The sequence below is a fragment of the Chelmon rostratus genome, chromosome 2 (assembly GCF_017976325.1).
Source record: "Chelmon rostratus isolate fCheRos1 chromosome 2, fCheRos1.pri, whole genome shotgun sequence".
NCBI classification, from domain to species: domain Eukaryota; kingdom Metazoa; phylum Chordata; class Actinopteri; order Chaetodontiformes; family Chaetodontidae; genus Chelmon; species Chelmon rostratus.
This window is the reverse complement of record NC_055659.1, coordinates 19,535,396-19,562,855: the sequence shown is the minus strand read 5'-3', so window position 1 is coordinate 19,562,855 and position 27,460 is coordinate 19,535,396. Positions and strand designations below refer to the sequence as shown.

Below are 27,460 nucleotides of genomic sequence, written 5' to 3'. Positions count from 1 at the left end.
ACAGATGTAACTCAATCTGCAAAGCATGTAAATTTGTTAAAAGGATGATGGTACTGCAGTACCACCTGTGTCTTCAGAAGCTATTTACATACACGCTGTACACAAAGTCAGATTACTGGAGAGGTGTCAGGCAGTGGGATTGCTGTATGACTTTGGGGCATATGTGAGTGAAGGCTTCGTTACAGCCGCGGTGGAATCTCACGAATCAAATGCATCACTGTCACTCACCACAAAAACCAGATTGCTTTCCCAGATCGCTCCTACTTTCTTTCTCTCCGTCTATATCACCCGATCTGTCTCTTGCCTTCACTCTGCCTCTCCATATAATGTATAACTCAAAAAAAAGTTTGGCTGGCGTTTCTCCAAGAATCCTGTCTTTCTTGTGCCCTGCCCCCTCTCCCTCCCCTCTCCCCTCCAAAAATCTGTTACCCATACTGTTATTCGCCACAGTAAATTCTGAGAGCAGATATGGGTTAGACGGAAGCCTAAAATAGATTGTCTAGGCCAATAGAAACCAAGCCTCGTCAATGCAGCTGTTGGCCTTATGAGGGGACCCTCGCCATCCCTTGACTGTCAGACAAAGACCAACTACAGTGACAGCAGCTGTGAGACTGGGATAGGTAGTTAAAGGTAAAACCACATTTAGGATTAGCACAGTATTCAGAATGTGGTTATAGAAGATTTGTTGCACCAACTTTTTAACAATGAAAATAACTATCTTACACAGCGTTGCATGTTACCATAAAATGCTGAGAAGATTGACAGTCATTAGTTTGTTGTAGTAGTTAACTTTACACCATCGAGGTCCAAGTCTGGAAGTTTTTATCCCAACCAAAAATTACAGCAGCTGACATTGAATTCAATGGTAAATTTGCAGGATTATATCAGGGCAGGAAAGGTAAGTAGTCAGACAAAAGGGGTTGTTGAGCGATTTGGTAAAAATACATTGATTTCCCAACACATTGTGATTCTTTAAAGCTAGATGCAATTCTGTTATGGATCAGAGGACTGAGGGAACAGGGAGTGGCTTACATATTTAAAGCAGATCAGGGATTTCCAGGGGGTAAACATATAGGGGTAAGGGGCTGCCTGAGCCAAAGCCTGCTAAAGCCGCTCAATTTCACAGTGGGTTACAAATAAACTCTGCCCTGCCAAGGCTTCGCCCCTTTCCTCCGACTCTTCCTCGCGTACTCCTTCTCCTTTTCTGGTATTAATCAGGTCTTTCCGGCCTCCCTTCACCAGCTTTCCTGGCCATTTGTTTTCGCTCATAGCAACGTGGACTTCAAACCAGTTGTCCACCAATATAACTGAGCTTAAACGGCACTGAATACATCAATCTGTTTAGGCCGCCGCCGTGCTGGAACTATCTGGGACACCTTCAGAAACACCAGCCAGCCGCAATGCCGTTCAGCTATTTAATGTAATGTTTCCGCAATATAAAGTCACCGTTCGAGAGCTGAGGTTTTAAAACGGCTGAAGCAAGCTTCTCTGGGCCCAGACTGACCATTAAAGAGAGGAAAGACCGCGTTCAAGAGCCAACGCAATAAAAACTCAGAAACTCCAAAAGAACTTCAAAATATGCCGTAATGTTTGAAAACCCTGGCTGATTTTAAGTTTTTTTTTTCACATCCTATTTTTCACAAAAGGGACCTGTTCTAAACTCTGGGGACCCTGCCGTTTTCCAGATGGTTCTCTTCAGTTCAAAACTGTTTTGTGAAAGGAGAAAACCTCTCCCCTTCAACTATGTCCCTAAACTCATCTAATGTTTCTATTGATTCACAGGGGTATACGCACAGTCATAAAAAGGAGCTGAGTGAATACCCAGGGCTGCTTTATATCATGACACAATTCATCATCACACACACACATTTTGAACACACACACACAGGAAAAAAAAAAACACTGCTTCCTAAGGAGATGTTGTCAGCTTTTCTCTGTTAAGTGAAGGGAAAAGGGCATCGAGAGATAGACAATTAAAGATAATGATGAGGTGAGCAGGGACAGAAGGAGAGAGGAACTCCCTTCCTGAGAATATAAAAGCAGCTCCCTCTGTATTGTTGGCCTCATCTCAGTCCAGGCCGCTAATTGATGGCAAATAGCTCTACAGCAGTTTCCTTCCACACACACACAAATACACGTCATACATTATATACACATATGCAGTTTCCCTGCGGTTTTCAACACAGCTCGTTTGGCAAGAGAGGAAGGTCTCACTCCAGACAGACCCAGCCCACAGCGGAAAACACACACACGCACACACACACACACACACACAGTGTACCTTGTAATATTTAGCCCTCATCTTGAATAAGGTAGGGCAGTTAAATAATTTGGTCATGCTCCTGGGGAGACAAGGCCACTTAGGTGTTAGGTGTTAGCTGGGTGATCTCCAGTGTTTAAGCTGCTCCTCCTGCCCAACAAGAGCAACTCCTGCGAGGGGAGACTGTACGAGGCCAGCCCATGATGAGGATAGCACTAGCCTGGCAACCAGGCCTCACATATGGAAACCGTTTAACTGTTATTATTAATATCCAAGAAAAAAAAATCAAACTAATAACACATGCAAGACACTGCCAAGACTGCGCTCAGGAGACAGAGGGAAAACACATACATACACAAACAGAGACTGTCTGCCATGTGCACATGCATACACAGACACATACGCACATAAAGACAAATCTACACACTCAGACGCCTATTGGTTAAACAAAAAAACGCGTTCCTAGTCCTTGGCCTGTAAAAGTATTAGCCTGCCTGCCCACTTCGATGCAAATAAAACTCTTTCAAGTCTTTGGTTCAGAGGGTTTTTACACCTGGTTGTGGCTGTGGAGATGGACACACCCTCACACCCACCATTACCACACACACACACACACACACACACACACACACACACACACACACACACACACACGCACACACGCTCTCATATACAAACACCGGAAGTGGGCAGGCACAACAAAGGCCTGCTGCTGTACGTTTTAACTTCTAAACAAGCACAAAATCTTTAACTTCCCCAAATGAGAAGCAGGGGTGGGCTGTTCCACAAAGGGGAAACAGGGAAGTGTGCACACGAGCCGGACTATTTGATTTACTATGAGGATCAATCCAGCCAGATGTGAACGGGCACATTTTTTTATTTAAAGCAACTGAAAGCCAAGAACAATTTTGTATTCTTTGAAACCTTTTGTGGCATGGTCTTATTTTTGCTGATTTGGGTATTTTAGTATCACTATGATTACATTTATCAGAGATTTGGGAAAGTGTTGACGCTGCCAGACAACTAAGCCCATTAGGACAAACAACAAGAGGAATGACCACCACCAATCTATCCATATCAACTAAACCACTTATTTAGAAGTACAAGTTTTCGCCTTTGTTCTCACTTCAGAGTTTAAATGGGGATTAACTTGTCTGACATTAATGACAAAGCAATAAAACTGGTGACTAAAATGTTATCATATAAAACAGATGTTTTCATTGGGAAATCTGTCCTTGAATGAGCAAACATTTAGGGCAGTGTTTATGACATCTTAACTTTACAAAGTTGGCTGACAACAGAGAACAAGCTTTCATAAATACTCACATTATTATATTAAAACATTTCAGTGAAGCTGCAATTCAGGTTGCACTTCAGCGCTACTGATCCTCATCTCGAATGAAGTTTTACTATACTTAAATTGTTTTTCATATGTTTTCAGAGATGGAAAACTTTACTGAGAAGACAACAAACGCACTCTGCATGTCAGGTGACAAAAAAAAAAAGGCCGTCACACACTGTCCCAGAACTGAAGAAGAAAGCAAAGAGAGAGAGAAGAGCTACATTCCTCTCCTCCTCCCTGTTGACTCTAATCTCTCCTTTAAAATGGCTCACACAAAGAAGCAGCGCAGACTAGCTAATTAGCAACACTTTAGGCCTCTGCAGCTATTGTGTGCGTGGTGTGTATGTGTGTGTGTTCATTGTGTGCACCCCGGGCTCTCTACTGTTTCCAGGGTAACTACTTGCCTAGCAGCCTTGTAAGCGTTGCACATTTTGTCTTTACTCTTCACTTTGTCTCATTCCCCTTCTCTGTGTCCATCTCTTTCTTTGTGTCCGGAGTCGGAGAACGAAGGAGCAAGGACTCGAAAAGAAAAGAGAAGAGACTACGACCGAGATATGAGGATTTTCTGACCTGCGTGGGTGGAGGTTGTAAACTAATGCTCTCTTCTTCTGAGTGCCTCGTCCCTAATGAACTCTGAGACACTGCATCCGAGCCCACATCAATTAAAACCAATTACAGTTGCTGCTTTGCGATACAGGAAGCAGGGATGGTGACCAATGCGAACAGACCCACACAGTCACACACAGTGTCGCTGGGAGACGGTAGTAATGAGGTCATGCATCTATGTTCGCTGACCTATGACCTCTTAAAAAGGCTTCAGTCACCACGGCGGTACCTTCTGAAGAGTGAGAGTCAACAATGGATTTTTTCCACCCTCAGAAAACAGAAACTTCTTCACGAAGAGCGTCCGACCCTGTTCGTGTCCGTGTGTGTTATTTACCTGACAGTGCAGCTAGGCCTACCCAGTGTAAGTGCTTCCAAACACTCCCATGGCAACCAAACCCAACCTAACCCCATCAGGTGCCCAGGGGTATGTGTATAACTCAGTCTCCACAACAGAGACAGGACAAACACACAGGCACACACATCCTTCTTCTGTTGGTATCTTGTCTATTCTTGCCTCTGAGCCTCTTGGCTGGTTGGGTCAACCAACCGTGACTACATCCATGCTGGCTGAGCTGGCCTGGTGGACCATGTCTACGGTCCTCTTTATTCACAGCACCGGTAGCCCCGCAGCATGCTTCCTGGGTGCGCCTTTCACAATAAACTTTATCAATGAGTCGACAATTTCAGTCACGTCAGTGTGGAAATTAGTAGGTATGATTTCAGAAACTGTGATACTTTGATAGAAGAATGAAAGTGTATATGGAGTTCACACAGCAGAAAAATACAAGAGGAAAGGAAGTGAAAGGACAAATCAAAAATCAGCTCTCAAACTCTTCTCCAACAGTCAGTGGCCTGGCTGGAAAAAGCACTAAAGACATTTTATGGTTGCTCATAAATACAACATCTCAGAATTAGGTCGCAATGTGTGAAAAAATCACTGAATGAGAAATATGGGGAAGGGGAGTCATGTGAAATGCATAACTCAACATGAGATCTGCAGGTGTGTTTGTGGCATTGTGTGTATGTGCGTGCATGTGTGTGCATGTGTGCTTACATGCAGTAATGCAAAAGTGTATGTTAAAAAATGTGCGCATGTCTCAAACCCCCCACAACCACGAACAGTAACAGCATTTAAAGAATGAATGGATGAATGGATCCGACGTAGACACTCAGCACATAGTACCATGCAATAGTCCTAATCAATTAATGCAAGCAGATTCATACATAGAGAGTTCGACAGTGCAAGAAAAAAGTCAAAGATGACAGATAAAGCGAGCTGCTGGTGCTTTTAAGACTCCTCGAGGAAGTTGGTGTTCTATTGGTCTTTTTGTATCGCCGCTGTAACAGCAGTGGGTGTTCTGCGATGCTAGGCAACCCAACTTGCCCCTCCTCTGTCTCAGCATGACCTCTGGTGACCTGTGAACTATACTGACCTCAAACATAAAGAGGAAGGCCTGGCCCAGACCGAGGGAAAGCTTTTAGGAGGTGACAGCACTCAGAGAGAGGCCTGGGACTGATTTACTGGCCCGCACACACGACGGACGGACGCGCACGCGCACACACACACACGGGTTACACATGCAGACGGGACACACAGACAGGAACATGACACACGCAGACACACACGGGATGCACAGATGCACAATGTGCGAGCATAATGTAACGAAATTAAATCCCACTGTGCTGACAAATGAGAAAATGTGTTTTTTTCTTCACCTCCTCATCCTCTTCTCTATCCAGCCCTTCACCCCAGTCTCCTCTGCACCCCTGACCTGAAAGTGAACCCTAGTGGAGAGCTGGAGGTCAAACAGGACATAACTGTCCCAGTGACCAACATTCACCTCCCATAATTTAGCGAAAGCCGAGCAGCCAAAGCTGTAGAGCCAAATGTGTCTCCAACCCTCCCCAACCTCCATCCATCCAGGCCGTGATTACAGAGTCTAGCCAATCTAACAGGAAGCCATACGTTATCTGAATCATCCAGCGTCTCTCAACGTCCGTTAGCGCACAACACAAATCTCATACATCTGTCCGCAAAACACCCCCTGGCATCAAACCCCTACGCACACTCCTGCACATGCGCACACACACCGAGCGGCTATCTTTCATCAGTGTTTGTGTATATCTGAGATCTGTATCGGTTCCCCCTGATCTCCAGTCATCACTGTGGCTCCTTAATTACACCCTTCATTAACTCACATCAGCTCGGTGCATGTGTGCGACTGCCTATGTGTTTGTGTGTGTGTGTTTGTGTGTGTATATATAAGAGAGAAAAAAGAGGAAGCCAAAAGAGGAAAAAATAGATTATGACAAATGGGAGCGGAGATCGAAGCTCCAAAGTAATTTCTGAAACTGCCTTTTTCTCAACAAACGTGTCTTTTAAACCCCTAGGGAAGGGAGACCACTACAATCTGCTTCTCACTTTCTATTTGTTAGTACGTAAGAGCAAGTTAAGGGCGAGAGAGAGAGAAAAAGACAGAGAGGAAGAGGAAAAAAACTCTCTCCTTGGCTGGCTAAGCGGGCCGATGAGTGGCACTCCTAGGAGGAAACGGCACCTTTTTGTCACCATCTCTCTTTCTTTTCTCTCCCTCCTCCTTTCCCCTCTTCTCTTGCCGTCATCACCAGCCACGACTACTGTAGCTGCTGGAACACCAGGGGCGATTAATTGATGGCGAGTGAAAAGGGAAAAGGAGGAGACAGAAATGGGTGAGAAAAGAGGGGAGAGAGGGGAGGTGATGTCGCTCAAAGTGCGGACTCACATCTGCAAAAAAAAAAAGAAAGAAAGAAAGAAAAAAAAAGGGGGGGGGGGGGGGGGGGGGGTGAGAGACGTAAAGAAAAGGAAAGAACCGAAGACACCTGGTTCTCGTCAGAGCACCCTCCACCCAGCCACACACACACGCACACACGCACACACACACACACAAACTTTGAGGTTTGTTAGGATTTATCCTGCTTACATTTCTCCTCTGCTATGCATCATTTCATGTCTACACCCGTGCCCGGCACCTCAACCGAGTGCCACACACTCTCCACTGTACTCTCACTTTTCCACCTCTCCTTCCTCTCGCCCTTCAACTCTGCTCTTTGTTTTCCCTCCCTCCCTGCTCGATGATGGGGCAGAACTGGTCTTCGCCCCCTCTTCCCTCTCTTCCCTCTCTCTTCCCTCTCTCCTGCTCTGTTCTTTCTGGGGAGGCAGACAGGCCACATTCCACAGGGAGGCCCAGGCGCCCTTTTCTGACACGTCTCAGCGTTACACCCCTCCCTCATCCCTCTATTCCTCCTCTCCACCCCACCAATACCCCCCCACCCCCAATGTGCTGCCTCTTTGCCCCTCCTTTTACCTTAATTGTGTCTGGCTGTATGTCCCATCATCTAATCCCTCCTATCTGTTCACTCACTTCCTCATTTGGCTGCTGACCATCTACAGCATCTACCTGTGACCCTCTTTTATCTATCTATCTATCTATCTATCTATCTATCTATCTATCTATCTATCTATCTATCTATCTATCTATCTATCTATCTATCTATCTATCTATGTGTCTGTCTGTGAGAAAAGCATTTACAGAGTGGAGGACAGGATGGAGACACTGAGAGAGAGACAGAGGACAGAGAGAGGCCAGTGGAGGGGTTTGACGGCTGGAGAAGGCTGTGATTTCGCTCAGGTTCCCAAGGGGCCCGAGGAAAAGACGGCTTTGTGTTCTGACAACACCATGCTGTCAGGAGTTCTGTGTGTGTGTCTTTTCTGCTCCAGTGCGCACTGGCACTGGTGTTTAAGCACCAACACTAGTCTGCACTACAGCTTCAGGTGAGAGACTCAAGCGTGGAGGAGAGAGGAACAAGAGGACGAGGAGGAGGAGGTATACACAAGACTCTCAGGTTGAAGCATGAGAGCAGGTTCTTATACGATGTTGTCAGGTAACCGGTGTCGGTATAGGGGCTGTCTGTATCAGGCAATATTGATTTTATGAGTGGTGGGCACAAGCTAGAAATACAGCCTCTACGGCCATCCAGCACCACTGCACCAAAACTCGATTAAACCGAGCAGTGTGATGGAACAAGGCGCCAAAAAAGTTCAAGATGTTGTGGACAGGGAGAAGAATTTGCAGGTTTCAGAAAAGTAGATCTATGATTTTGAGAGCATTTTACATTTTAATTTATGTAAGACTAATTTCAAAATACACAAAACTGGTCTGATCTCTGATTGAAATGGTCAGTATAAGAGAAAAGAAATTGTAAGGGGACAATTTGTTTAAATTAGGCAGATGTGATGAAAATAACATTTAGCATATTCTCTCACAATCCCTGTTCTGTTTTAGTTTAAAATGGACCACCTAACTGAAAATATTTCAATACTTTTTCAAGGCCTTGAATTTCAGAAAAATTATATGGCTAGATATATGAATTATTAATATATATATATAATTAATTGTTAAAAATTATATACTAGATTTTTTTTCAGGTTTCACTTTCTTGCATTCAAATGGTGTGAATGAAGAAGAAAAGGTGAGAAACGAAAGACATGAATAAAGAGGAATCAGCTGGTTGTGATATCAGAGCAGCCACTCTGGAGTGCTCACTGGCACAGAACTCCCATCTTATCCAGGGGGTGAGGGAGGGAGAGAGATGTGTGACGGCAACCAAAGGATGTGTGTGCGCGCACGTGCACACACACACACACACGTATATATAGAGAGAGAGTAAAAAAAGAAGATAAAGTTGAGATTTCTGAAGAAAATATGGGGTTTTCTGAAGACTTTACTATTACATTTATAAATTGTGCCTGCCAAGGAAATATAGTCATGCAATGACCACAAAACAAGAATCAATTATATACTTAATCATATGCTTACTTTCCACTCAACTGGGCAGTAAAACAGCCTTAAACTAGCAAAAGGCTGTAGTGGCAGAAAGCATAACAGTGGCAGGGTTACAGAAAACTATCCATAGTACAGGAAGGACACACCTCTGCCTCATGACAACTCAAATCATTTCAATATGTGCAAATTGAACTGAACTGAAAGCTCTAAATAGAGACTTCTCTACAATAAATGACTGTGTATTTACCACTGCCTATTGTACAGTATATGGATGTAACAGTTTTTGTGAGGTGAGGGTTGGGATCTAGAGGAAAGGTTGCGCTTGTCTTTCGCAGCCCACAGCGGATAGAGGGAAAACGAAGTGCAGGGGGAGAGAGGAAGAGAAAAAGATGGAAAGAGAGAGGGAGGTATGTTTGTGGTTGGTAACCCGCTCAAGAGAGGAAATACCAGGGTGCGCACACACATATACACACACACAGGTGCAAAAACATAGAGAGCAGAGACACGTCCGAGAGAATAAAGACCTGCTTTGTGTGAGCTACAGGTTTAGTGTTTATGTATGTGCATTTGTGCATGGCTGTGTGTGTGTGTGTCCTCGGATGAAGGTTGCTGAGGAAGCAGGGTGAGGATGCAGTCAGAGGAAGGAGGAGGGAGAGCAGGACAGGAGTGAAGGGCCTTGAGTGTTCTTCATTCACCTAAGGCTCCATCATTATAATTAGGGGGAATAATTTTAGCAGCAGGGAGGAAACCCTGATTTTTTTCCCCCTGGGTTTCCTCAACTAACTCAGCTGGTGTCGGAGAGCCCAGAACCCACACTGACCCTCTGTGATGGAGCAGACACAACACACACACACACACACACACACACACATAGAATGAGAGCAAGAGTTATAAATATTGACTACATGCTTGTACAGCCAGCACAGAAATAGGAGAATTTCTTCTCTCCTAATCGCTTCATCAATTGCAACAAATGCCACATCAATGACTGAAAAACATGAATCAGTCAGTTTCCATCATTAGATGACAACACTCGGCGGACATTTTTGTGTAGTTATGGACGAATGACTAATGTAGAGGCCTCTGGGTGAAAAGTATAATGCTGTGTGTGTGTGTGTGTGTGCTATGTGTGGAGGCCTGGGTTCTTCAGAGAGTAATCAGAAAAGAGCAATGTGGATTTTTGGTAAGAATGAGAAATAAAAATGTAGAATTTCATCCAAGAAGTTCCGGGAAGTTTGGAAATTCCATTTGACACAGTGGCCAGTGTGTGTGTGTATGTGTGTGTGTGTGTGTGTGTGCATGTGTGTGTGAAGGCATGAGGGTGTGTATGGAGGGGGGACTGACGCACAGGAGGCAAGATAAATAGCATAACTAGAGACACTGCACGCTGACGTGTCAAACACACACAAACACCACTTCATGGATCACTGGAAATATAAAACAGACTCTCCCACGCACACACTCCTTGAGCGTCCCATATCTCATGTGTGTATGCATGCCATTGAGCACATGCGTGAGTATAAGTCTGACCCCGACAACGGACAGGACAAAATGGCTTCTCTCTCACCGAGGCAGAGCTTAAGCAGCAGGTATGCCTTCTAATTTTTTCCCAGCCAGTAATGTGTAATAATATATCAGTGGGAACCTTGTGTGTATGAATTATTATGGTGAACTTTGTCCCAGAGGAATTAGTTGGCACATTATGAACGGTGGATAATTAAAGCACCGACGAGCCAACCTGTCAGAGCTTTTCACCATTCGCACAGGCACGGCTGACAATTACCAGAGTGTGGTCGACTGCGTGTTGTCACATCTGTACATTATGTAACTGCCTGGTGTGTACATGCTGTTCTAGACAATGTACTGTACGTACACACGAGTTGCACAAGTGGGAGGTGTTGCAAAACAAGTCTCACAAGCACGTATAGGTAGATCTGTAAACACAATGTCAATCACAAGCGGGTCCAGACGCACGCACACACACATACAGACACACACCTGTTGCTGTTGCAGGTGCAGTAAGTCGACCGGGCTGATCTCTCCGTTGGTGTCGCCGTTTGACCCGCCCTCTCTACCTCCCCCTCCATCTGATTGGCTGCTGAGGCTGCTGACTCCGTTCTGGTTGGACGGCGTCGTTCGAATGGTCTCAGAGGCTGATTCCACCATCATCACTGGCACCTGAGAAGTGAGGGGGGGCAAGACAACACACAGATTGAACAAAAGTGACCTGGGCAGTTTGAGCAGAAAGCCTGCTCCCATCTGAGTGAACAAACAAGGCACGAAACTAAAGTAAACACACGCAGAGATAGAGAAGTGAACTGTGTGTGTTTATGTGCACGTAAAGATGTGTGCATGTGTGTGTGCGTGCACGTGTACTTTGTGAAAAGGGCTTTTGGTCATGAACCACACGCACACAAACATGCAAGTGGCCACAAAGCAACACCTGAAGCAGACACTTTTTTGTCTGTCATGTAAATGTGTGTCTAGGAGTGTACGCATGGATTAGGATCAGACGTGCAGCAAATCTAAACTGACAAGGCTGTTAATACTCTGCTATATAGTTAAATAACACAGACATTTCTCCAATAATCAGAGGTGGCATGTGTGCGCTGTGTGAGAGCCATGAGCAGGTTGGTCTTTGACAACGATCTGTTTGATGCACCTTCATAGGACCTCTCTAATTAGAGCGTGTTCCTTCCACAAAACCTGACAAAACGAGCCGTTCCTGGATGTGTTGTTGTTTTTGAGAAACAACGCCTCGCAAACACACGGGCGCATTTGCCATCGTTAGGAGCCCGAGCGTGGGAGAGAGGAGACACAGAGACACACACACGTACGAGTGCGGAACACACACAAGGCAGCGAGCACAAAACAAAACAAACCTTCATACAAGCACGCAGGCTGTGAACTCCTAATGACAAGCTCAATCTCGCCTTTCTGCCTCATCCAGTTTTAGAAATTAACACACGCGAGCGCATATAGTTTTTTAAGGGGAAAGTTCTAATGCTTTTATTCAGCAACCCGGGGTGGGTACACAAAACGCCATCGAGGCATTGTACCCGCTGTCTCTGTGCTGCCGCGTGCGTGTGTATGTGTGTGTGTGTACGCGGGCGTTTTTCAGAGGCGTACAACCCATGCCTTCTGGGGAAACAATGAAAGGCATTTCATGAGAGAATCTAACTTTTCTTTTCCTCTGAGGCAAGAGCAGGTGAACCTCTGTGTGTGTGTGCGTGTGTGTGTTTTTTTTCTCTGAGACTCTGACAGCAGGTGAGGGTGTGAAAGAGTGCTGGTGGCTCTGTTAATGGAATACTGCCAGATGCTTGCTGAGGGACAGGGACCTCAGCGTGGCTGTGTGTGTGGGCTGTGCTACATAAAGGGTCATTCCACCCAAATCCCAAAAACATAACATCTCACAAACGGTATCTAGCCATGCAAATATTTTGGCAATGTTTTCACACCTGCCACTGACATTGCCTGAATGAAAGTGACTAGAATTTGGTTTGTGCACCTCAGTGCACTACAAGAAAATGACATTTAAAAATAATCTACTGCAAACTGTCTTTTCATACTTTCTCTGAAATATGCACATTTTCATTATGGAAAGTCACAATACCGTGTTTCAAATGTCATCTTTCAAAGCTTTGAGCTGCACAAACAAAATTCCATTCACCATCTTTGCAGTGAGATGTTTAAGAGGTGGATTTCTCAAGGCCTATGTAGCTTGATACCACAGAGGGTTACATGGGATTTTTTTTTTTTTTTGAAACAGAGACTTCATCAACAGCAGGTGATACTTGTCATGTATTTATTTATTTTATTTTTTTTGGGTGAGGTAAATGTTTAAAAGCACATGGTGCTTATGGACAGACTTCACCAGACTTCTCCTCTAACAAGCAGCACCATCTGAAAACCACAAATCACACTGCGGTATTTTTCCTCCCCATTGACCCTCTTCTGTCTCCCTCCTGGCACCCATCCGCCTGTGAAGTTAAGACTGAGAAGTCGAGCGTTATTGTGACATTTAAAGCTAGTCGCTTAATCTCCAACCTCATTTCTCTTCCCAGCACTTTCTCCTCTCTTCATCCTCCCTCCTTCCATCTCCTCCTGCCTCCGCCCAGACCCCCTGCTAGGTCAAACTGCTCCCTGAGGTAATATTATGAAGCAAGGCATCGTGCAGAGTGATCAACAGATCCCGCCGCACACTCCAATGACTTTGCAGTGCAGTAGAAACTCCTCACATCATCACACGTCTCACTAAGCATGAATCACCGGCCTGCTATCTAGCCCACACTATACTGCGCTGGGCTGTAATGTACTGTACACCCATCTGCTTCTTACTCTTCCTCATTGACCTTATTAGCAATGAGGGGAAGAGAGATAAAGACAGACAGAGAGATAGAGCTCGCAGGTGGACAAGGACCTAATGGGAAAGTGGGGAGTGTGTAAAGATGGGAGCGCATGCCCTCTCTTTCACACACACAGACACACAGGCGGTGTGGTATGCTCGTCTAAAGGGTGTGTACTCTGTCATATCCTGTAATGGGTGTATATAAGCTGGTGTAATGGAGGTCGGGAAAAAGGCAGGGGCATAAATCTACCCTGAAGTCTCTGATTAGGGCTATGATACACACACACACAAGCACACATACACTGCTTTAAGTTTAAGTGTTTCTGGCAGCGAAGAGGAGCGGCCCGTGCAGAGGCCTGCCTCAACCCGCTACTCACTCTTTCTGTGTGTCTCTTTCTCGCTTTCTCTGCATGCTCAGACCCCCTCCACCTGAACCCCTGACCTGAGAGCGCGTTGGGAGAGACATTCCCACTACCCCGAGGGGACCAAGCGAGGGAGGGAGGAGCGCAGATCAGAGAGATAAAGAATGTGTTTGGAGGAGAGAGAAATAAAAGGCCTCCTTTGCCTTTTAATTGGGATGGAGAAGAGGAGAGGGGAAATGGGACTCAACATGTTTCTGATGACTCTGATGTATACGTGTGTGTGTTTGTCTAAGAGGCTGACACCTACCTTTGTACTGTAACGGATTAGCTCACAGCAAACACTGGGTGCATGTGTGTGTGTGTGTGTGTGTGTGTGTGCGCGCGTCTGGTGTGATTGACGAGCGGAGAGGAGCAGGGATGAGTCCTGTTTCGACACGTCAGCTTGTTCAGATGTTCCCAAAAAATTTTGCACTAATAATCATCAGAACGCTCGCTCTGTTCCTTCCCACTGCTCCGGGTGTGTGGGGTTCAAACAAGCCGAGCCAAATGCCCAGCGAGCTGGCTCACAACTGCTGACTCTCAGGCTTTGTTGGAGGGGATTGGCTCTGTCAGATTCCTCCTGGTCACAGCTCGTCAGAACCGTAAAGCCGGACCGGTTTCACTTTCTGTGAATGTGTGTGTGTGTGAGAGAGAGCGAGAGAGCGAAGGTTGTGTACAGTGTGTATTTATGTGTGCATCTGTGTTTACAGCAGCTTAGTGAGATAATAAGTCTTTATCATGTTATGCCTCATGTGGGAATATTTCCAGCAGTCCCAGAACGGCTGTTCTGTTTCCTCCGCCTTGCATCAGCTCGCAGGAACGCTGCTTATTAGGCAAAGAACTGAGGGAATAAGGGTGGGAGGGAGAGGAGGGAGAAGGAGGGAGGGGGGTAGGGGAAAAAAAATGTCTGTACCAGTATCTACACTCCATCATCTATCTGCTTTCATCTGACTCTTGAATTATCCGTCTTTCTCCTACTCCCTGCATGCTGTCTTTCTCCCCCTGGTTATGCCTGGTAACTAGTGGCAGGCTCAACCCTGGAAAACATTAAAGTTTTCACCCTGAAATAGAATCCACATAGGTTATTTCTATGATCTTTGATAGTTCAATCAATATTTGTGTGCAAGAGAAACACTCTTCCCGGAGACACAAATCTGAGGAATTGGAGCTCTAACCTGTTTTGTAATCAGGAAACAATTCACAATGAGTTCACAATGAGTGGCTGTGTGGATTTGCAAAGTATCTGGTTTAGCTGGAACACCCGAAGGGGCTTCATTTAATTATAATTGACAGTCACGAACTGTCATTGTGTCCACAAAATGTCCTATTTACTGTGAGTGGAGAAGCTCCAGGATTCGCCTTTTAAAAGCATTGCAAAGGGCCTGAGCTATTTTATTTCTGTGCTTTGACAGGAACATGAACACTGACATACTTAGTCAGATCATAACTTAGTAAACACTTACACACCCATATTCTCACTCCCACCCTGCAAGCTGGCTAAGACTCCTGCACTAAGTAAACCGTGACACTGGCCCCGAGGGAATCTTCTTTAACCCCAAACCCAAGAACAAACCCATCTATCAGGTCTGGGCTCTTACGTCTCCATTAATCACTCTTTAGGTTTACGTGCGAGAGATGCAACTAGAAACACTGAGCAAAATGAAAAGCAATAAAAAAAAGTCTGGTACAGCGAGGCACTTACTGGAGCTGTGTGCGCAAAAGAAAAAAGATAAGTAAACACAGGTTGTACTATTAACCTTCCCGTAGTGATACTGCAGCAGTGACTATTTGAGAGACAAGGTGTTGACAAGGTGTATAATCATAGTTTCGGGGCAGAGTTTCCACCACAGCCCTGCACCTTCTATACATCCTGCTACTTAAGCACCTTTCTCTTTATCTCTACCTGCAAACACATATTTAAATATTTAACTAACCAGGCTTTCTTGTGCGTGACAAGACATGCTGATTCTAAGAACAGCATCACCCTCAATGCAAATGAATAACTGACAGTTTGTGAGTGCTTTAAAGCAAATCTGCACCACTGCGTCACTGCAATTCAGCCGCTGCACAAGGTGGTAGTCTCCGGACTCTAGAGGAATGACGGAAGGGAGAAGGAGAGGAAGAGGGATAGGAGGGATAGGAGGGATATCTGCGTGGCATTTCTGAGCTGACGTGTGTTAGCTTCAATAAAAAGAGAATGAGGTCAGAGGAAAGCTGAAGAAATAACACACATATTCTCACACGAGCGAGCACGCACATAAAAAACATACTGCACAAATTCTTTTTCCATCACTTCCCTGTCCAAGTTTGGTTGTTTCCTCAGCAGCTGGCCGTATCTACATGCTAGCCAGATTTGCAGCAGGATAGCAGACCAGAGCAGCCAGGTAGTCTTCCACACAGAGCTGAAGCTAGCAGCTAACAGCACCGCTCCAGGCTACTCTGGCTGGCAGCCAGCGCTAACAGGTTGGCTAACAGCAAAGGGCTAATGCTAGATGTCTGCGGCTGCCCTGGCCCTGCTCCAGTGCTAACAGGTGAACTCCATTATCCCACAGACAGATAGTCAGTAAGATGTGGGCCAATATCTACTACTGGCTGGCTGGCTGGCTTCAAAGAGCATCATCAACCCGGAGAGAGAGAAGCTAGCAGCACCGGCCTACAGTCTGACCTCCAGCATGCTGTGCAGCTGGCTAATGAAGAAGCCAGGGCTGTTGTTGGGGGAGTGGAGAGAAGAAGAGAGGGGCTCAGAGTGCAGATGATAAGAAAATCCCCTGCTATATAAACATGGGGAATTCTTCTATACTTCTGCAGGACTGTCTGCCATATGGTGTTCAGTTCAACTGAGTATCTAAGCGAGAATTTGCGTGTGCATGCAGCCTCTGCACGTGCGCTTTTCTGTGCATCGCCCGTACAGTATGAAACCTGCCATACATACTCTTTCCTCTCCTCGCTGGCAAGTATGTCTGTGTGCGCGTCCATGTGTGAATTGTGTGTCTGCTTGCCCGCCTGCAGTTCTCTGAAGACAAAGTCCCTGTTTACAGAGCCCATAAAGATTAGCCTCCCTCGGTCAGGTGGGTTCTGGAGCCATAGGTAAACACACAGCACATTCCGCACCGATGAGATGGCTCCGCATGTGTGTATGACCGGGGCAAACATACACTCCTGCCTTCACCTCGACCCTTCCTTTAGAGTGCAATAAGTGATTTACCAGCTTGCAGACTGCTGTCTGTTCGAAAATACTGAAGACAGACACAAAGATACACACACACACACACACCGCACACACAAATATTTGTAGAAGGAGCGGACTTCATGCACACCTCATTTATCTGAGCCTAAAATCACGGGTTGTACATTCCTAAAGAGGTAAAGCTCGTGCACGTGTGCGTGCGCGTGCCCGTGTGCCAGTTGGAAATCATCCTGTGATCATGAGGATGAAAAATCCCCGCTTTCCCCTTCATCTCTCCCCTCTGTCCTGAGAGGTAATGGAGGCTGAGGTCAGGTTATGACAGTCCACACGGCTAATACTCAGATTGTATTTAACATGGTGGAACAGAGGTGAAGAGGGGAGGTGGAGGAATGGAGGGCAAGAGGGAGAGGAGCTTGGAAAAAAAAAACGGCGACATGCCTTTATTTGGATCTGAAACCAGCTAGAGCGCCGCGGAGCAATTAGCAGCTCTGTCCTACGAGAGCTCTTTATTAGAATGACCTTCACTGTGAGGGGGGAGGGAGGGAGGAGGAGGGAGACAGGGAGGGGGAGAGAGAGAAAGGGAGAAGAATAAAGATTTTAAGAGAGACAGATGAAAAGGTGTCAGTAGGGAAATGGGCAAATGACATGAAGGTGAAACAGATGAGTAAACTGAGGCTTAAGTACAGAGATTTAATTCTTGTATTTGCGTGACAGATGTGGTGAATTTGATCTGTTTGACCCTCAGTGCACCATGTACCAAAAACCAGGTTGACATGGGGGACAAGAATGAAATGTGTGTGTCTGTGCAGGTGCATGTGACCCGTCAAGAATACGTGCATGCACAGTTCTATTAACTCTATAAAAAGAGGACTATCATTCAATTCATATTAAGAGGACCTACAATTCTAACAAGAAATTGCTCCATTCCTGACACTGATATTCTCCACCTTCACCAAATAAATTGCTAACTTCCTAACTTTAATTACAAGGGACAATTTGTATCTTATTGCGTGAAAAAGACAAAATTGTGGCAGAAATAGAAAGAGGAAGTATATTTTCTCAAGAGGTACATTTGTTCTAATTGCCTTTAGGTGGGATACAATTTCATTTATAATCAAAATTTGCATTATAGGGACGATAAAGAGAATAGATTTAATATTACCTGAAAATGAGCAATAGCGACTTACAATAATAAAAGGTTACAATGGATTTAAAAACTGGTGGCGTAAAAAATATAAATAAATATATATCAAAGTGGACATGATATAATTTTATACATCAGCTTTCAAGTCGGGCACTTTGCATTTCCTAGTTAATTAATAGATTGGATCAGAGTGAGTTTAATCAAATATAATTGAATAAGTCCACAGTAAAAACAGGCCAGACTTTAAAGGAGACATGCGGAGAAAATGATAGCATGTCCACTTTTCAAATTAATTGAATTTTAGTACTTTTGAACTTGGTCCAAGCTGTTACAGAGGTAATTAATTCACATCCTATCCAAAAGTGCTAAAACAAGATGATATCCCTGAGCATTCAGTATGACGGTGCACGCACGCACGCACACACACACACACACACACTTTTTCCTTTAAAAGAGCTAAATAAAAATCAACACTGTTGCACATCAGTGACAGTCTATAATGTATTCCATGTAATTGTTAGTTTTCTGTTCTTCTTGCTCTTTTCTCCTTACTTTTGTCTTACAGGCCACAACTAAAATATTAATAATTTCTAAGGCGGTTCTCATTGTATTAGAAAATGTCTCCTTTATAATTTATCAGAGAAAGAAAAATCTTTGTTATAGTGACAAGCATGCTAATTAATAGAAGTAGAAGGAACATTGAGAGAAGTCATACTAATTTGGAACATGCTAATATTAATAGAATAATTTATGGCGCAGTATAAATAAATTAATAGAGTATTTCGTTTGAAAAAGGGATGCCTTCAATTCAATTTAGGAGAAAAGAGCAAAAAAAAAGTCTGCCTCTTGGACAAGGACATTAATAACAGTGCTCTATCACCAGCAGAGAAAAGGAAGAGACAAACTAAACATGCACTGTTCACTTTTAAAACACATCAATATTTAAGTCACCTAATGAAAATTGGATGAGCAACACTTGTATTTCCTGTCTTGTTATTTTCATTTGCTGTTTAAGGACTTTTTGACTGGCAAATTTGTGCAGAATGTGCGAAAGGCGGAACATTTAGGCTTTTTTTTCCCTCTTTAAATGAAATGCCTCTTCCTCTTCCTCTTCCCATTGGCTTCATGTAAACTAACAGCTGTGTGCCAGGCAGCGGGTGAGAGAGGCAGAGACAGAGAAGGAGCTAGAGAGACAGAGAGAGAGAGTAACAAAGACAGAGAGTGAGAGAGAGAGAGAGAAGTGGACTGGGTCATTACCATCCTTATTACTCCTCATTAAAATACACCCATCACAAAGACATTCTGCTGTGCGTGTGTGTGTGCGTGAGCGCGCGTATGCGCCTGCACGCGTACGCATGTGACCGAGCAAGTGCATGTGCGTGTTTCTGGTGTTCCTGATGTGCACATGTGCGTCCTTATGCAAAAGTGACAAAAAAAGAACAATATAATTGGAGAAATGTACGCAGTAATAATAGGTATTCAGAAAATGATAATTCATATTAAACAGGGTGCACAAAGTCAGCCTCATTTGCATGTTTTAGATTATATGCATTTCAAAAGTAATTTCCGCAGGGCATATGAATGACATTAATTCCCGGGCGGGTTCTGCTATAGACCTCAAACTATCAAACACTCAAACATTTAACAGATGAAAAAAAGAGGGAGCTGGTGCCTTGGCAAGGGGAGATTTCAAGGTTAAAGTATTTGAATGTGAATTTTTAAACTTCTGTCTTGGTTTGTTTAAAGTTGCTCCACAGCTAGACTAAGAGTTCCATTAATTTGGAGATTCACTGAACCACAGATGTTTTTTTTTTCTTACTCAGCTGTATGCGTGCACACGTGCGTGCACGCGCGCGCGTGTGTTTTCCCGTACCAGTCCGAGAAAGACACCTCTCCTCCTAATCCACCACCGTTTCCTCAGCAATAAGCCTGAATTGGTTTGACTCACTTTGTGAGTCATGTGCTTGTGTCACTCCAGAACCAGACTAGCGCGATCCAACAAAGAGAAAGAACAGACAGAGCTGCAATAAGCCCACGTTAACTGACCCTAAGTGATGGAGGGGAAAGAAAAAGTGATGAAAAGGATGAGAAAAAGCATGTGGCGAGGGAGGGTGACGAGGGACATTGTGAAGAGCGGGGAGAAGGAGAGGGAGACAGAGGGTTCCCTCTCCTCGTCTGTTCACGCTGAGAGGAAGACCCAGGGGCAGGAAACGGGCTGGATGAATGTGTGATTCCAGTGGAAAACTCTGGATGCCATGGACAACATTCTTCTCTTATTAGGGAATCTGGTCTGCAGCCACATTATAGCGCCTGACTCATTACTGCTTATGTGTGTGTGTGTGTGTCTATCAGACAGACACACATCACACACGCACGCACACGCACGCACACGCGCACACACACACACACACACACAAACCATCAAGATGTTCCCCACCTGTTATTCTCGCTAAGTTTTGGCCAGCACACAAAGTCATAGCTGGAGGAGAGGGGGAAAATAGCGAGAAGAAAGAGTATAGGACGGGAAAACGAAGGAGCTCGTGTCTGTGTCTTGTTTGTGGTTTTGTCTTCATCTGTAAACAGAGCTGCTGCTGTGAGTCTGTTAGCATGTCATTATCTCATTAAGAATTGATGGCTTCTGCACAGAGGGTTCAAACTGTTTTGTTTGCGAGCGTTCAACGACTGATGTTGTACAAACACAACAACCACAAAACACACATATCCTACAGTGCAGCATGACACACAAGGAGATGGTAGCAAACCTCCTGCCGCCTCAATACTCGTACGCACACTTACTTAACAGAATCCCTGTCCGGGCGTGTTCGTTTAAAAACACAGATTTTAAGAAAATACATTGAAGGACAAAAGTGGCACTTCTCCCTCTTCATCCCTGCCTCCCTCTCCTGTCTCTGTGTCCCCCCTGGCCACCTTTTCTTGCTGCTGATGTTTAAGCACTCTCAACGATGTGAAGCATTTTGTGTAAGCAGACTTCAGAGAGTGAGGTGGGGGAGTGAGGAGGAGTGGCGGAGCATATCTAGGGGCAATAAAAGTGGGCTAATTGGGGCCTGGGAAACATGTTTGTTTTCTCGCTTGTTCTTTTTTCCCCCCTTTCATTTTTTTCCCAGCCAGTCACAGCAGATCTGCTCATCTGAGAAGGACAAGTGGAGAAAGCAAAGAGGATTAGATTCTGGTAAGACACAAATCGTGGTACACACACACACGCACGCGCGCACACACGCACACACGCACACGTGCACGTATGGATGTGCAACTGCGCTCTGCAGACAGGCGCGCACACACACACACACACACGGTAGACTTAACATGCCATGAGGCAGCTGTGGGTTGTGAGTATTGAACAAGATCTGTCTGTCTTAACCAAATGACCAACAGGGTGCAGGGCCCTCCATTGGTCCACTCACGCCTTATCGATACGCTGCTGCTCGGCCTATTCAGTAGCAAAGAGCTTTCCTATGGCTGCAGCTCCACACCGGATCAATGCTATGAGCAATGCAGACAAACTGCTGCTAAACAGACCGGCCCCTGCCTTGAGAGACCCGCCACCGCACCGGCTCCCCCAGGCTCGGATCGTTCGCCTAATGGAGGTCTCCGCTGGGGCCCCCGAGGGCCCCTTACGACCAAACAGGCCCCCAAGGATTCAACCCCCTCCTCTCCTCAATCTCTCTAGCTGTCATCCCCCTATCCCTCAATCGTTCCTCCATCCACACGGTCGTATCGACCTCCGTCTCTTTAATCGGGGCTGCTGACGTATCCTCATGTGTGCGTTTGCGTGCGATCACAACATCCATACTAATGTGGACTGTGTGCGTTTCAACTGCTGACTGTAAAAGTCCAGCTTGACTGGTTCAGGTAGTGTAAAAAAAGAGAGAAAAAAACTCCCTCTCTCTCTTACCCTCCCCCCCGAAGGTTGCTGGGATCCCTCACCACATGACTCCTGACTAGTCATTCTCCTCGCCCCTGCATTTGTCTACTTTAATAACAGTGAAAATAGCAAGAGATAAAAAAAGAGCGATGGAAAGAACCTGCATATTTGTCATTTCCGATTGTTTACCTTTTTCACGGCAAATTGATTTTTACATCTCCTGTTACTGGAAGCTCTCTGGGCTCGACTGCCAGGCCTGTCTGGCTCTGGCCTCAGCTGCCAAGCCCGTCTCTGGGCTTTATGACCTGACTCTGGGGAGGACTTTTAAGGCTTTCAACTCACAAGTCATTTCAATGATACAATACTGCTTTTGTCCTAACCACCTTTGTTGTTTTCTTTCTCTCCCCTGCCAGCACTCACTCTCTCTTTCTTTTCTTCTCTTCACATCTCTCATTCCCTTTTTCACTGGCTGCGAGTGTGAGCCGCAAAGGCTCTCGCCTTTTTCTTGTCCATACCTGTTTGTTTGCAAAAAAGGTGGACTTGTTGCATCATGACGGGTTAACAATCAATCAGAAAAGATGTGCTTATATGGCAGACACACACACTACAACCCTCCAGCTGACATTTAAGGCTCGCTGTGGGGCGAGCCTGGTTGAAGCAGGCTAGAGTTTCACTGTGGTGGCTTGGGCGGTGCGCTGTGGTTCGGATCTTCCTGGGTTCTGGTAGGACTTGAGGTTTGCCTGCAGGGACCTCCAGTGAGCCAGGCAGCAGGCCTGAGCTAAACTGAGGCCAGAGCCAGGAATAGTCCTCAGTGCAGAGGGCAGGCCTAATGGTGTGTTTGTAAGGGCGAACCCAAACAAACAACCTGCAGTTTGAATTGAAGGACTGAGTGAGGCTACAGCCAGATGCTGTCGAACGGGAGAAACACACACAAACACACAGTGTGTATGTATACAGAGAAGCTGGGGCTGAAATAGACTTGTGGCAAAAGAAGCGCACCACGTACCTCCAGACTAAAGTCATGGCATCAGCCTCAGCACCGCGCACATGTCTGGACCTCTGCCTCACACACAGTGTCCGTGTGTGTGCGCGTGCATTTGTGCGTGTGTACTCGTGCTAACTGAAGTTCCACCGTTTCTCTCCATATTCACACTAATGAGAAAAAAGGGCCAGAAAACCTCTTCTATAATTACTCCCCAAGGAGCAAGGTTTCAGCATGGCCATGGTGCATAAACAAATACATGTTCATGCACACATACACACCCTGACACACACATATACAGTATGCTGATAGATCTGAAATAGTGTGAGGCTGACATTTAATGTATTCACCTGTTGAAAAGTGTGTGTGTGGGATCATGTGTGAAAGTGAAAGCGAGAATAATAACGGTAATAATATTATTATGGAAGGTAAGGACATCTGCTAATTAGAACTCAAGCAAGTGTATTTGTGTGTGTATGTGTGTGTATGTGTGTGTGTGTACTTGTAGTAAAGGCTATTTCATAAACAAACATTAACACCATTCACCTTACAATTAGACCCTTCTAAACTTCGCCTACACAAAGTGGTTGAACTCAGTCCAATCTCTTGTAAGGACAAATCTAAATGGAGCTTTGCCATAAAAACGCTACTCTTGCTTTACGTGTGCTAGTGAGTGCATGAGTGTGTGTGTGTGTGTGTGTGTGCTGTAGCGAGAGAGGAGACTGACAGAGAGATAATGGGGCAAACATAAGGTCAATGTTTTTATGAAATCGCTGTCTTTGTCACACTGCATCAGTTCTGACTTTTCTGCATTTAATAGCGGCTTTTATTCAGCCAATGTTAGCCTGCAGCAGCTTTTAACAACTATAATAGTCTTATTCAGCACGCACACACACACACACACACACATACCATATTTAAAAAAAACCTGCTCGCACACAGACAAAGAAGGAGAGATATACGACAAAATCAGGCAATCATTTTTTTTCTGTCTGACAGTGAATAGTTGGGAAGGGAGTCTTTGAGGCGCATACACACACACACACACACACACACACACACACACACACACACACACACACTCCCTGCCCAGTGTTTGTGGTGGCGGAGCACAGCTGGTAACATCTGGATGTATTTTAGAAGTGTTTACATTTCCAAAATGCTGAAAAACTAGAGAGAGAATTCTGAAAAACACTGCAGGTGCCAGGAGTGTAATAAAGAGAGGAGCAAGTCCCAGAAGAAGATTGTTTAAAATCTATCACAGCAGAGTTAGTTCACTTCTCACACACACACACACACACACACACACACACACACACACAGACACACACACAGACGCTCATAACCGTTGGCCAATTGCAGTTATTGCCATAATCCTAGTCCAACAATAACTGACATCTGGTGCACTAATTGGCAGACTACAGCTTCTCTGTCTGAGTTTTGTCCCATCAAGCCTCCCTTACTGTAGCTGCTCGAATGAAAACGGAGACTCTGTGCTTCAGCTTCACTGCGCGCAGTGTCTTTTGTGCTTACCAGCTGACAACCACTCTTACGCACTCGCGGCCACACACACAACGCAGCAATTTCCGCCAACACGCACACACGCAGATGCATGACTACACACACACACACAGAAAACAGCTGCATTTCCATTTTACTTCCCCTAAATGACGAAAACACAAAAACAGTTGGGACTTCATTCAGTCTAATCAAAGCTGACATGGAGTACATCTCTGTGAGATGACGTCAACAATGAAGACACACGCACGCAAACACACGCACACGCCCAGTCCATGGGATGTAATTTCAGTGATTGGGTGTAATTTACTAGTGTAAGTTGAAACCAGACAGGGCAACTAGAGTGATCCCTGCCAGACCAAAAACAAACCATACACACTGGGGCTGGGAGGGGGGCACGCACGCTCACACACACACACACACACACACACACACGCACACACGCACACACAGACATACCCTGAAGGTATACTGAAAATGAACACAGTCAGAGTGACCCAGGCCCAGGTGTGTGTGTGTGTGTGTGTGTGTGAGTGAGTGAGGTGTTAAAAATGGCAACGTGCTTGAATTTACAAGAAAGAGTATTTGAATACTGTCCCACGCAACATGTCCTTGGGATCACTTTAATCCTCTCAGGTATGCCACTTTCCCATGGTCCAACCTAACCTCAGAACACACACACACACACACACACACACACACACACACACACAGGGGAGATTATTGAAGCGACCTCGTGGCACATGGAGGTTCCTGATGGATTTAACATCGGGAATGATTGTTAACTTTTAGGACTAAAAAGACTTGGAGTGACTCCTGAGAAAAACGGAGCTCTTAGCCAGACACATGGATCACATGACAACTGGGCCGCAGCAGCAGGGACCCCTGGGAAAACGGCACGGTGCCATCTCTCAGATCACAAAGACTCAGGAGTCTAGCAGTAATGACGCCGTGCAGCTCTATCATATTTAGGTATGAATGTACCGTTCACACGTGCAGAAGGATGAAGTGGTTTTTGACGTGAATGTGTGCATCACAGTCAAGTGGTTAAAAAAAAAAGAAAAAAAAAAGATAATCACCGTGAAATAAATTAAACCTATTAAGAGGAACATATGCTCAAGGTGACAGAAGAAATTAATTTGGCTCAACTATTGAGACCCATACCTCCACCCTGCTATAGGATTTCTACCAAACTAATTATCACGCTCCACTTTCAGAAATAATAAGGAAAGTACTTAATAGGTTAGGATTCAACCCTGCATTCATATGTCCATTTAACATCCCTGCTTTCATGCCTACACACTCTTGCCTTAATGCAATTTCACATCCATGATTTAAAATAGGGGAAGGAATTATATTTCAAGTGGTGTCAGGATTAGAATATACAAGCAGTGATATTAAAATACTGTAAGGTCTTTCGTGTGTGTGTGTGTGTGTGTGTGTGAGCGGGCGTCGAGCCTTTCTGAGTGGCTGAAGCGGAGGTAAAGATGTTAAATAATGTTTTTGTCACAGCTTAGGACGGCGGAGGAATTACAATGAAACCACAGATCTCTGATTAGTCTTCTCTCACTGTATATTAATTTTGCTCCTTCTCTGCTTTCTGCTGGTTCGGAGTTTAATTTTTAAACAGAGCACAGATTATGAAAAGACCCCCAAGTGTGTGCTCCGACGCCAGCAACCCAAGTCTGTTTATCTAGTCAGCCATTCCCTCCAATTATAACAACATCCAAATGCAACTATTGTTTCATTTAGAACATTCTTTAAAATTAAAATCACTTTTTTGTGTTTTTATCCCTTACTTACGCACCACTGAATTAGCATTTCGGCACCCCAGGCTATGGAGAGAACGCAAAGTCAAAATGCAGGTTAGGCCAGTTTTGTTCATTATCAGTGCAACAAAAGTTAAGCATAAAATAAATGAATAAAAAGACTGTGCAACGCCTTGAGATGAGCAAAATGATGTTTTTCAACTTATTTTTCAGAGAATTTAAATGCAGTGAACATTAATCACGATCTTTCTGTGAACTACAGCTCTTTATTTATTTCTTTTTTTTTTTAATCTAACACACCCTCCTGTCCTTTGCTCACTTCTCTCTGTGAGATATGTCGCTGAGCTCTGTGTCTCTGTAATTTTGTGCCCTGTGAAAGGTAACATGCCGCAAGTCAGGGAGAGAAAAGGAGTCGATATACCGATGAGGTCTGAGAGGATTACTGTATGTCACTTCCTCTGAGTACAGCTCACCCCACAGAGCAGTCCACAAACACAGAGCGCCAGCATGACCCCAAACATCTCCCGTCCCCCAAAGGCATCATCTGAGCTACTGTCAGAAACATCAAAATAAAAGAAAAAGAAATAATAAAAGAACTATAGAAATACAGAGAGTCTGAGAGCGAGAGGCCTATTAAGTGCTGTGGTTTTCTATTAAACTTTAGTGGAGGCGGGGGAGAAAAGGGGAAGAGGAGTTCACATTATCTAAGAGAATTCCAATTAACACTCTCCCCCTCAGTAATTAGCTACTAAAATAGCTAGCGAACAAACCCAAAATCCCAACCCTGACGCCACCGCGCCGCCTAATTAATTCTCAAATCAGGAGCATCCGATGCAGAAAAGAACCTGATACTGTAGATGACAGACAGACTGGTCAGAATAAACCACGAGGACTGCTGTTAGAGTGTGCGTTTAAAAAAAAAGGACAAAAAACTGGCTGCCTGCTTTTAAGCGCTCCATTTTTCGTTCCTCATCCTTTCCGCTGCAGCCTTGTCTTACTTCTCTTTTGGACTTTTAAGACAAAAAATAATAGTAGAGCTAATTAACAGATACATTTAGTCAGAGGTAAAAAGCAAATACCGTTTACCTTCAAATGGGATAAGTGAGATAAAATAAGAGATATAAAATAAGAGGAGGAGCGCAGTGAATGAAGGGAATGAGGGAGGGGAAGCTGAAGCCAGCGACAAAGCAAGAAAAGCAG

The 27,460-nt window shown here is 44.9% G+C and overlaps 1 protein-coding gene across 2 annotated transcripts in view; it reads right to left on the bottom strand.

The window, feature by feature from the left end:
• The window catches only part of foxp4 (forkhead box P4), a 92,411-nt gene that overhangs the window by 48,180 nt on the left and 16,771 nt on the right, over positions 1 to 27,460 (bottom strand). For both annotated transcript variants that reach the window (XM_041950400.1, XM_041950408.1), the window contains exon 2: positions 11,027 to 11,206. In XM_041950400.1, coding sequence (XP_041806334.1) covers positions 11,027 to 11,197 — 171 coding nt within the window. In that variant the 5' untranslated portion in view covers positions 11,198 to 11,206. The remainder of the gene's footprint in view (positions 1 to 11,026; positions 11,207 to 27,460) is intronic.